Here is a 12,863-nt window from a genome sequence, read left to right as displayed (position 1 = left end):
TTTTTTAATCTTTTGATTCAGAGCACAAGACAGCCTCTTTTAAAGTTCTCCTCCCACGAGGAGTGTTAGGCATATGTTAAACAGCTAGGTGGCACCGAGGCCTAGAGGCAGGAAGACCTGCATTTGGATGTGGCCTCAAAGAGTCAATAACCATGTGACCTGGGACAAGTCACTAAATTTCTTTGTCTCAGTTTCCCCATCTATAAATTGGGGATAATAATAGTACCTACCTGCCAGGGTTGTTGTGATGATCAAATAATAATTGTAAAGCCCTCAGGACGCTGGCACATAGTAAATGCTATATAAATGTTAGCTATTTTTCTTATTATTATATAAGACTTCACTGATAACTGCAGCCTCAGGAATGAAGAGTTGTAACAGCAACCCTCTGATTATTCATGTCAGACAAGACACAAAATGGGGGTGCATATGATTGCCCAAAATGTTCACCAGTGTCAGAGAGAACATTCCCGAATGAATCCTAATGTAATAGAGATTCCTTATAAAGGATAAGGTCCCCTATCTCCTAACAAGGCCTCCTCCACATGAGTTATGAATATTCAAAAGAGAAAGCTCTAATAATCCGTAGAGGAAAATTTAAATGGATGAAAAATTCCTATCATCCAGTATAATAGTGGGAAAGCTAGGCCACTACGTTATCTGAGACATTGATGGCAAATGAATGCATTGAGTCAGAGTTACCCAGGAGGAAGGGAGCAGAATGCATTGCACTAAGAAAATTACACATTTCTTTTCATGTCCCAAGAGAGTTTCCAGTATAAAAACCTAGCTTTCTAACCTAAATGCTGTCCCATTGCATGGTTACAAATCTTAGAACACCATGTTCTCTGAGTACTCAAATGGCAGATGACCAAAAATTTGAAAAGAAGAGATGGGCTCAAGCAGACTACAGTTTGTTTCCAGTGATAACCAGCATGTAAGAAATATCTTAACAAAGGTGTCATTCACAATATCTCATCAGAAAATGAGGTAGACTTGTCGTGTAACAGGGTGAATAGCCACAGTTCTACCTTGGTGCCCACAAAACAGAATGACCTAGAGAAAGGCATCTAGCCTATTGAGTAGACCATGGACAAGAATCACACAGGATGAGAAGGCACAGGTGAGTTGCAGTCTACACTAAAGCAGGAAATACCCCATTGATAAGCTTATAAATCCCATGAAATCAACAACGATAGTGACAGCTGTTATGATAATGACCAGTATCCATATAGTGCTTTACTTAAAATTGACAGAGCCTCAGAACAACTCTCTGTGGTGGATAGCGTACAGGTATTGTTATCCCTGTTTTACCGATGAGGCAACTAAAGCTCAAAGTTTCAGTGTTCGTGGCTACGTCACTTGCAGGGGTCAGAGGTAGAATTTGAACCCAGCTCTCGCCTGCCTCCAAGTCCAACCCCTTTTGCACTATTGTTACATTACTGCCTCTTATGTGATTTTCTTGGCCTGGTTTCACTGATCACCGAGCAAAGCAATGTGCTTTAAAGCAACCTATATTTTGTACTTATTACATATCTTATGCAAGATTACCATGGTTGGATCTCAGAGTGTTTATCTGCATTTATTGAATCAGCCAGCATTAATTAAGCTCCTGTTTTGTGCTAGGCAATGTGAGGAAATAAGACATGACCACTATTCTCTAAGAGTTTATTGTCTAGTAGCTGAGATAGGGGCAGCTAGCTAGGTGGTGCAGTGAATGCAGTTACAGGCTGCAAATCTTTCTGAGTTTAAATCCAGCTTCAGACACTTACTAGCTGTGTGATCCTGGGCAAATCACTTAACCCCGTTTGCCCCAGTTTCCTCATCTGTAAAAATGAGCGGGAGAAGGAAATGGCAAACCACTCCAGTATCTTTACCAAGAAAAACCCCAATGGGGGTCACAAAAATTGGACACAACTGAGAAATGACTTAGCAACTATGTACCAGGCTTTCATCCCTCCCAGTACCTTAAGTGTTATTATTATCCCAAATGGGGTCATGAAAAGTCAGACATGTCTGAAATGACTCAACAATGACAAGCAGAGAAGGCATATTTAGAAATGAAATAAACATAAAATGTATTAGACATTGTTGGAAACTAAAAGGAAACAATTTTTTTTAAAAAAAAGAATGTATTATACAAAAGGGTTATAAACAAGTGATTTGAGAATTCATACAAGGGAGAGATAAATGCCACCTTGTTTTCTTCGAGGGCTTCTCTCATCTCCTTCTACTGGGCACTGATAAGAGCTTTGAAGCATATGAGCTTCAGAATACAGAATGGTGTTCTAATACAGAAGAAAGGACATTCTAGGTATAGAGAGAGGCAGAAGCATGGACAATATTTGAGGGATGGTAAGTAATACATTTTGGTTCAAGCAGACTGTGTGTAGGAGATAACAGTAGTTTGAAGCCCTATAATAGAAGTCTTTGAATGCCACACTAAGCTTTAGACATGATTCCTTAGGCAATGGGATGTTATTGGAGGTTTATGAACAAGAATATGATTTGAAAGTAGTAGGAAGATAAATCTTACAGTGGTGTGAAGGATGGATTGGATTTAGGAAAGCAAAGAGAGCTGGGAATGGGTGGGATAAAAACAATTAAAAAACTATTTTGATAGTCCAGACAAGAGTTAATAATGAAGGCCTGACCCAGAAGGTCAGTAGATTTTGCTGAGATGAAATTGGTAAGACTTGGAAACTTGATTGGATAGTAGAAGCCTATGTTCAAGATAATAAGATTTAGATATTTCCAGTATGCAGTGCATAACAGGTAATTAGGTAATTTCTACTAGGTTGTTGGAATTGTGAATAAGGAACCTCCAAGTCAGGTTTGGAGATAGGATTGAAACTCTGGTAATGAATGAGGTTGCTAAGGGAGTTGCTGCCAAGGATGGAACCATGCGTTTTGGGAAAGGAAGAGAAAAGGGATTCATCAAGGAAACATATAAGTTGAGGAAAATGAAATTAAAATTTAAGAAGTGGAAAGGAAAGAGGCCTAACAGTACCGTATCTCAAATTATACTACAATGAGGTAATTCTCACAACACTTTGGTACTGGTTAAAAAATAGAGGGATTGACCTGTGGCTGCACAACAAACAAATAAACCTAGGATCCTAGTGTTCAGTAACAGCTCATTATTTTATAGAAACTACTAGAAAAATTGGACAGCAACATGGCAGAAATTTGGTTTAGACCAATACCTCAAAACCTATATCAAGATAAAATCCAAATGGATATGTGCCCCAGATATAAAAAGTCACATATGCAACTTAGGGAAATGGAAGAATTAATTTTCCAGGTTTAAGGATAAGAGAAATTTGTGATCAAAGACAAGGTTACAGCGAATCACGGAAGATAAAATCGACAGTTTTGATTATATAAAATTTAAAAGTTTTCACAAACAAATCCAATACAGCTAAGTTTGGAAGATAATCAGTTGTCTGACTGAGTTTATAGAGGTGGGGCATGGAATCTCTGCAGCAAATTTCTCTACTAAACATCTCATTTCCACGATATGTAAGGAACTGGTTCAAATTTATATGAGTAACAGCTATTCCCCAATTGATAGGGATATGAACAGACAGTTCTCAACAAAGACACCAAGGCTGCTTATAGCTGTATGAAAACGTGCTCCAAATCAAGAACTAGAGAAATGCAAATTGAAACAGTTCTGAAATTCCACTTCACACATATGAGATTGGAAAAGATAATAGAAGAAGATGACAAATGTTGGAAGAGCTACAGAAATACCAGGCACACTCATACACTTATGAATGGTTCCACCAGTCCTGGAAAGCAATTTAGAATTACGCACAAAAAAAGCAGTGTGTGCCCTTTGACCCAATTTTACCATGCCTACCTCAAAGAGATAAAAGGAGAAAAAGATCCTCTATGTTGCAGAATATTTATAGTTGCTCCTTTTGCAGTGGCAAAAAAGCTGACAGTTATAACTCATCAGTTATAGAATGGGGAGGACAGATTGTGGTATTTGAATGTAATGGAATACTTTTGTGCTGTAAGAAATGAGGGAAAATGATGCAGGAGAAAGAAAAGCATGCATTATAATGGAAACCCAAAATGGATAGAGAATACCCAGAAGGGTTTATAATCAGAGTTCATCATCTAATAGCAGTAATTAGACATGTATGTGAATATAACTTCATATTTCATAGTGAACATGAAATAGAGTATATTGCATAAAAGAGTTATATCCACAGGGTCAGTTAAAGAAGGACAAGGACTAAGAAGGGTCATTCGCTGGATTTATAAATTAGTTGGTTATTGGTGGAGACTGAGTAAGCAATAAGGAAATCTAATGGAGTAGAAGATATTTTTTCAACTAATTTAGCAGTAAATGAAGAGATATAGGGAGGTAGTTTGAAAAGGAGTTAGAATCAAAAGAAGTTTTTGTTTCAAATAGACAAGTTCAGTGTATGTGTATGGAGAGGCTAATTTAACCTTGGCAAGAATGAGGGTGATTAATGCCTTGTCTCACATTTGTAGTACTTAAAAGGTCTTGTTTTATCCAAAATGTGGGCTTTGTGTTAATTACCACCACCACTCTTCTCCTTTGGCCTTTTCCTTTTTAAGAGTGCTGCTCTGAGTCCCTTAAACAAAGCTCTAGCCTCTGCTACAAGGATCTGGGAGAAGTTAGGACAACTATTCAGAGCCTCCATGGAGTCTGATTACTGATTCTTTCCACAGCAATACAATAGAACAGCAGGAATCAGGCTAAAGTGAATGTTAGACTGAGCTCAACAAAAAGCTCAGTTCTCCCTCAGTAAAGATGTCGTTTCTCGTGGTCCATGCCCTTTCAACCTACATTGAGCTTTGTGCCTTTGTAACTCCCAGGAGAAGAAAAGAAGAATGGTGTTGGCCCAGGTAGATCTTGAGCTTGTCTCAACCTTTCACATCACTCTAGAGTTTTGCTTGACCTAGGTAAAATCAGTCCACATGGTCCAGATCAGATCTGAATATCGGTCATATTCAGATCCTCCTTCCCTCTCACTCTCAGGCCTGCCTCAGCTATACATGGAGAACTTCCCCATGCTATAATTTACCCGGAGTAACTACCAGCCCTTTCCCTGCTCTGGAAACAGTCTCTTTCTTTCTCTTAACCTTTCTGTATTGCAGCCCCATTTGATGAAAATGATCTGGAGGAAGATGTGGACACTGAGCCTGCAGAGATAGAGGAAGAGGCAGCAGAGGATGGGGACACTGGAGACACTGGTGCTGAGCTGGATGATGGTAAGAGGCAATGCCAGAGAAGAGGAAATCAAATTGTAGCAAACCCCAAATTGTGTGTGGGAACACCATGATTGGTGATTGGGAATGAGTTAAAAAACAAAAGCAAACAGCCTTATACCCTGCCAACCCAGAAAATGACTTACCAGGTCACAGAAGGAAATAAATAGAAAGCACAGGACTTGGGTCTCTTACTTCCTTCCTGGCTCAGCTGATGATATGGAATGTGCCTGAGTGTATACACCTGCCAAGTGAAGCTAATTAGAAATTCACCTGGGTTACCATGTTGGGGTTTAAGAACATGATCTTCCTTGGCTTTATACGAGACTCCCCAGATCAGAAGTGTCAAAACCCTCCTAAGTGTGGCCCCGATTAAATTGTAAGTGGGAAAAATTTAACAAAATAAATAATAATACAATAAAACATAGATAACATTTCATTTTAAAACCAATCAATGTGCCTCTAGCAGGCATCTTTATATACATATATTAGTGGCCCCTATCTCTATTTGAGTTGCTCTAGACTAGAAGATTATTGCCCCCCAGGAATAAACTGGGAGCTTGGAGCAGGAAAAATATGACCAAGTTCTATTCAACAAGAATTTTTTATTCATCACCAGTTATGTACAAGGCTCTAGTAATGTAAAGAAAAGCGAACCAGCCCCTACTTTCATGGAGCCCACATTGACCAGGATCTTGGCAAAGTGAATGCATAGCACTTGTCAGGAGAGAGAGGGCACTGCCTTGCGGGGATCAGGATCATCTTGTATAAGAGGCAGCACCTCTGCAAAGGCCCAGAGGGAGGAAATACAGGAGAGAGGAGAGAGAGAAACAGGAACTGGTTATATGTGGAATGAGGCACAGAGAGCAGTGTAGACCTAGGGAGGTTGTGAAGGTAAGGAAGCCCTGGCCAGGAGAACATAGAGGATAATGTCTAAACATTAAAAAGAGAATCTGGGCAATTGAGTCATGGGCTCTGCAGGTGCACAGCATTATTTCTTTTCATGTGGGACTTCTCTTAATGGTGCTATTGTTTCTTCATTTAAAAAAAAAAAAAAAAAGAAGCATGACCTATAGCAGCTAGGTGGCACAATGGATAGAGCGCCAGGCTAGGAATCAAGAAGATTCTTCCTGAGTTCAAATTTGACCTCAGACAGTTACTAGCTGTGTGACCCTGGGCAAGTCACTTATCCCTGTTTGCCTCCATTTCTTTGTCTTTAAAATTAACTGGAGAAGAAAATGGCAAACGACTCTAGTATCTTTGCTAAGAAAATCACAAAACAGGTCACAAAGAATCGGACACGACCAAAAACGACTGGACAGCAAACTACATAAGGTGCTTTGAAATGAGAAGGGCACTATTCATCCATTGTTTTTAGAAGGAAAATCAAGGCTACCCAGTGGTACCTATTGTTAGGGAAGAAAAAGGGCTCAGCTGAGATAGAAAAAGATGGCACAGACTTTAAGGGATAGAACTGTAGTTGGTTTATGTAAATAGATCCACTTCAACATGCATTTACTGGAGATGCAAAAAAAAAAAAGTAAAAGATAATCCATGCTCTCAAGGGACCCACTTTCTAATAAAGGTGATAACATGTGTAAACAACTTTGTTCAAGCAAGATATAGACAAGCTAAATTGGAGATAATCTCAGAGAAAAGGGATTAAGATTAAGGAGAACAGGAAAAACTTCTTACAGAAGGTGACCCTTCAGCAGAGACTTGAAGGAAGCCAGAGAAATGAGGCAGAAGTGAAGAGGGAGAGTTCTAGACATGGAGGACACCTAGTGAAAATTCCTAGAGTCAAAAGATGGAAGTATCTTATTCTAGGAACTGTAAAGAGGCCTGTGCCAATGAATTGAAGTGTATGTTGAGGTGGGGAGTGGAGCGTAATGTGTCAGGAGACTGGAAGTATAAGAAAAGACTGGGTTAAAAAGGCTTTGCAAGTCAAATGACTTTCATTGGCAGGGGGTCTTCAGAGAATCAGAAGATTTATAAGACAGAGATGACCAAGTTAGAAGGAGGGAAGCAGGTACAAGTGAGCCATGGGCTTTGAGCCATGTATTTAGAAAGGAGCAGACATGAATCACTAGTGCCAAGGTGTTTGTGAACTTAAAAGTCCTCGTAGAATCCTAATGAAACTAGACTGATAAACTTCCACAGAATTCCATGAAGCAGATGACCATGTGCCCTCAAATTTTACCTGTGAGTCATGAGTTCAAGAGACTGTGTTTCATGCTAAACTGAATGATGGCTAGCATTTATATAATATTTTAAGACTTGTGAAGCACTTTACATATATTATCTCACTGATCCCTACAAAAACCCTATGAAATAGGTACTGTTATTACGAATAGCAGTGTTGGTAGTCGATGTACTCCAAAGAATTTAAAATGGGTATCACCCAAAGTATAGCCAGAGTAAAGTGCTCCATCAGAACATTGTGTTCAGAAAAATGTAGTGGACAAATTCCATGGCAAGAGTGAGGGAAAGCCGATGCCCTCCACAGGTTTTCCTCTGATGACAATAGAAAAGGAGGAAGAGGATCCCTGCCCCATTTTACAGATGAAAAAACAAGGGTGGAGAGAGGTCAAGTGATTTGCCCAGAGTCATAGAGCTAGTAAGCATCTGAGACAAGATTTGAACTCAAGTCTTTCTGGCTTCAAGTCCATCACTGTAATCTCCCATACTACCCATGTGATTAACGAACCTTAGAATATGATTGCCCTGGAGCTTGATAGGGATTGCTACAGCCTGAGAAGGTGGAAGTCTTGGAAAGGAAAGACAATAACAGCTTGTATGTAGAACACTTTACTGGCTTTCTTCTCTCAGATCAGCGCTGGTCCGATGACATCCCATCTGATGCTGAAGCTGAGTTGGGTTTACAGTGCCAGGAAGCAGGAAAAAAAGAGCTGATGCTTGAGGTGTCAGAGAAGGACAAGGAGCAGGCAGCCTCCCCACCACACCAGCAAGGAGAAGGTAACTTTCTAACAAGAGAAATGACTTCATTCCAGTGAGTGACTATCTCTGTAGGAATTGTGGGGATCCTCTAGGAAAAAATAATCCAGGGACTCTGCCAGGTCCTCTGAATAGACTGATCATATCCAGGGGAGTTTGGGAAATAGATCTAGAAACACTTGGTATGAAGGGAAAAGTGAGTCTGGTTTGGCTGCCCTCCCAACTCCTATCAGTTGTATTATCTATCCATCTCTTTCTCCTCAATATTCTCTCCTCTCTAGGTTTTCAACAATTGTCCTGGTCCTCCTCCTCACCAGTCTAACCACCCTTTATTTTTCTTCTTTGCTAGATCATCCTTTCTTTCTTCCTCTCCTCTCCTGTCCTTTCCTTTCCTTTCCTTTCCCAAAACCTTAAACCTACTGCACTCTGAAGCCCATGGTTTTCTGGACCCTCCTGGCTTAAGAGTGATTATCAGTAGTAACTTGCTGTTTCTCTCCCAGCCTGATGTAGTTATTTTTCTTTGCCTTATTAAAGGGGCCATCCCCTGACTACTTCTTAAACAGGCCTGTGCACTAAATTACCTCACCCTAAGTGAATACCTGAATAGACCTTGGCCTAAAGGGATCAAGGTCTTCCATTGCATCCTGGGCCATCTCCAGTCATCCTGATGAATATCTGGTCACTGGATTCAGATGACTCCAAAGGAGAAATGAGGCTGGTGACCTTGCCCAGCCCTCCCTCACTCAAAATAAAGTCAAGTGCAAGTCATGTCATCATTTTTCTAATGGCATGGTCTTCTTTGGCAACGAAGGACTAACACAACAACAACAACAAAAAACATCCTTTTTCTTCTTTGCTAGATCATCACCTGTAACATGACCATTAACTGTAGATGTAACCAAAAGATCTCTCCTAGACCCTGTTTTCTTTGTTCTGCACACTCTCTCAAAGGTTTAATTGCCATCTCTGAGCAGATATCTGCCAGATCTGTATTTCCAACCCCAATCTCTCCCTAGAGCTTTAGACCCTGTCATCAACTGGGACATTCCAAAATGAGTGACCCATAAACAACTCAACATGTCTAAAACAACTCATTGTCATTTTCCCTAACCTAACTCCTTTTCCAAATTTCTCTGTTTCTTTTGAGGGCTTCTGTGCTCTTCCAGTCTCCCAAGTTCTCAGCTTGGTCAATATCTTCAATTCTTCATACCCCCTCACTGTCCAGGTTTTTGCCAAATCTTGCAGTTTATATTTATATAAACAGATATTTATATATCTGGAGCATCTCTCATATCCGACCCCTTCTTTCTATTCACATAGCCACCACCTGACTAAAAGTCGTCATCACTTCTCATCTAGGCTACTAAAACAGGCCTCCTAATTGGTATCCCTGCCTCAAATGTTTTCTTCCTCTCCCCTCCACAGCTGTCTCCTGTGCCTGGAATGCTCTGTCCCCTTCTTCCTCATACTTTTCTCTGGCTTCTTTCAAGACTCAGCTGAAGTCACACCTTCTGCAGGAGCCTTTTCCCAGTCCCCCAGACTAATGTTTTTCCTTTTCAGTTTTTTTCCTTCTCATCTAACCTCTTTATCTTTAATAAATATGTAGGAGAACATGGGCAAAAACAGTACAGGACAAATGGGCATAGATGAGCTGCAATTGTGTCATAAGAAAGAATGCCCCCTCCACACTCAAATTACAGTTTCATTCGAGCCATAGTCTTCTACCAGCATAACTGACTGTCATTTTTTTTCCCTAAGGTCCCTCTCCACATTCTAGCCCTAGCAAGTCTCCTCTTGAAAGTACTGGTCCACTCTCCACAGTTAGCAAAGCCAAAGCAGAGGTAAGCTTTCATGGGTTTTTGGGGCCCAGGTTCATTGCGGGAAGGTGCACCTAGAATTACTGACAGCAACTTTCATCTTCCTCGGGGAACTGTCTCTATCAAAGATGGGAGTACTCTCAGCTTGTAATCCCCCCTAAGGAAATGCAGACTTTCTTCTCCTTAACAGAATTGCCAAAGAGTTAACAGAAGCTACTGGTACATTTTGACCCGATCACCTTATTTGGAGAAGTAGCACAATGTAAGACAAAGGTCAATAATGGGCCAGAGTTCTAATTCTAAACCACACTATTTCCTGTGCTTCCTCAGAAAGTACATAACCACTTCATACCTCAGTTTTTGTCACTGTAAAATATAGATAATAATATAGTACCTCACATGATATAATATGAGCATAAGCGAAAGAACATCTGTAAAAAGCTTTGAGCTCCTGGAAAAGTCATTTTGAAAAATAAGAATAAAAAGAATGGTCTATTTAAATAAAAATGAAAGGTCCATATATCACTACCTTACATGGCTATATGTCTTAAACCTTTGGAGTTTTGTTAGATGTAAACTGAGTTCTAGTTTGTATATCCTTTTTTTGCCAGTAGAAACTGAATGAGAAATCATTTGGAGAGAATGCAAGATGTGTTTGAGGTGCCTGAGGGCATTAAAATGCTTGAAAACTCAATATATAAATTCTGCAGACAACCTACTTACTGAGTCAGTAGATCACAAAATTGAAGAAAGCTCTTCATAATGAATAAGCACTATGGGAGGGAGAGGAATTAAAAATGCCTGTCTTAGAAAGGAATCATTAAAGGGACAGCCAACCTTAAAGAAAACAACTCATCCGAAATAATTTCTGCTTATTTGCTTTTTTTTGTAGGACATCCAAGATCCCTTCTCTTCCGTTTTCAGTAAAGAGAAATCTCCAGAGGAGCGCTTTTTCCCAGAAATATTCCTCATCAAAGAAAAGCCAGAAGTTGAAATCCCCATTGATCAGAAGGTTTTGAACACTCCAGCGACACTGTCTCCTATTCGGTCTCAGCCAGCAGCACTGCCAGAAGCAATCATGACCACTTCCCCAGTTGTGTCCCGACCCGTTTCCCCATCAGTGGCTTCTCTTTCACCTTCCACACAACTTCCCATCTGCTCTCAGCCCCAGCCTTCCTCTGAAACATCCATTCCATCACCCACAGAGTCTCCTATATGTTTCCAACCCAGTCCAATAATAACATCCACTCCTCTGGTCTCCCTCACTCGTAAAGATCAAGATGATGCAGTGGAAAAGCCCTGCAGCCCTGTTGCTGTAGATGAATCCATAAAACGGAATGACCTCGTGGAGGAATTTTGGTTAAAGAGTGCTGAAATACGCAGAAGCCTTGGGCTCACCCCAGTGGATAGAAAAAAGGGTACTGAACCAAGTTTCACTTTGCCCAGCCTTGATTCTGTGTCCCTGAAATCATATCCAGCCAAGAATGTGTCTCAAGATGAAGAAATCCATCTTTTAAAACCCCAGCCTTCTCCTAGAAGGCCAGGTATACCAAAGTTAGATAGCGATCAGCCATCACTGCTGACTCCTAAATCACCATCTGAGAAAGAACTGAAAAGCTTGATCCATGATGAGAGAAAAGACTTGTCCAGCAGCTCTGGCCTGGGTCTTCATGGGAGCTCCTCCAACATGAGGACCTTGGCCAGTCAGAGCTTTAATACCTCTGACTCAACCATGCTCACACCACCTTCAAGCCCTCCTCCTCCCCCACCACCAGATGAGAAACCAGCAACTCTTCGAAGAAAGAAACAGGCTTCCTGGCAGAATGAAACTGAATCCAAGCCCTCACCTACCACTACTCCCATAGTCCTTGTTCGGTCCCACCAAGAAACATCCCAGCCATCCAGAGAAGAGGTCAGGAAGTCATTTGTGGAAAGCGTTGATGAGATTCCATTTGCTGATGATGTGGAAGACACATATGATGAGAAGACAGAAGACACAAGCTTCCAGGAAAAGTTCTTCACCCCACCTAGCTGCTGGCCCTCCTCAGAGAAACCTCTCTACCCACCCTTGGCCAAAGAGAATGGTAGATTGCCTGCTTTGGAAGGTGAGTCCCAACAAGAAAAGAGGGGGCTGCCTATGGTGTCTCCAGAAGCCAAGGAACTGGCCAAAGAACGGATGAGAGCCAGAGAGAAATCTGTGAAGAGCCAGGCATTGCGAGATGCCATGGCCAAACAGTTAAAAAAGATGAAAGAGATGGAGATGACAGCTTCCATTGCAGCTGGAACCTCTAGGATCTCAAACAAAACAGCTTCCTTGCCTTCCAAGACAAAAGAGCAGTTGGTCTCAGAACCTGTAAAGCAGTCAGGTCTCAGAAGATCTGAGGTGCCCACCCTAACACATGAAGCAACCAGCGAAGAGTTCTTTTCTCCTCCATCCGATTCAGGAGGTCCTGATGGCTCTGTCACATCCTCTGAGGGTTCTAGTGGAAAAAGCAAGAAAAGATCTTCACTCTTCTCCCCCCGAAAGAACAAGAAAGAGAAGAAGTCCAAGAATGAGGGTCGGCCACTAGAAAAGCCCAGTGGGAATGTCCTGGAGGAATCAGCTGCCAAGCCTAAATCTTTATGGAAATCAGTATTCTCAGGATACAAGAAGGACAAGAAGAAGAAGGTAGATAATAAATCCTGCCCCAGCACTCCATCCAGTGGTGCCACAGTGGACTCTGGGAAGCGTAAAATGTCTCCTATGGTCAGAACAGGTATGATAATAGATACAGACATCCACAGGTATCAACAGAGGGTCTTGTCATGAGAGCCATTTGCATGTCTTTAAATCTGCCCCTC

At 41.1% G+C, this 12,863-nt stretch overlaps 1 protein-coding gene across 15 annotated transcripts in view; it reads left to right on the top strand.

The window, feature by feature from the left end:
* MICAL3 (microtubule associated monooxygenase, calponin and LIM domain containing 3) overlaps positions 1-12,863 on the top strand; it is a 241,424-nt gene that overhangs the window by 188,876 nt on the left and 39,685 nt on the right. For all 15 annotated transcript variants that reach the window (XM_072654153.1, XM_072654166.1, XM_072654164.1 and 12 more), the window contains 4 exons: positions 5,140-5,253; positions 8,080-8,226; positions 9,964-10,046; positions 10,915-12,778. In XM_072654153.1, the coding sequence (XP_072510254.1) occupies positions 5,140-5,253; positions 8,080-8,226; positions 9,964-10,046; positions 10,915-12,778 (2,208 nt within the window). The remainder of the gene's footprint in view (positions 1-5,139; positions 5,254-8,079; positions 8,227-9,963; positions 10,047-10,914; positions 12,779-12,863) is intronic.

The sequence above is a fragment of the Notamacropus eugenii genome, chromosome 3 (assembly GCF_028372415.1).
Source record: "Notamacropus eugenii isolate mMacEug1 chromosome 3, mMacEug1.pri_v2, whole genome shotgun sequence".
NCBI classification, from domain to species: domain Eukaryota; kingdom Metazoa; phylum Chordata; class Mammalia; order Diprotodontia; family Macropodidae; genus Notamacropus; species Notamacropus eugenii.
Note: the sequence above shows the minus strand (reverse complement) of the source record. Positions and strands in the feature narration are given on the sequence as shown.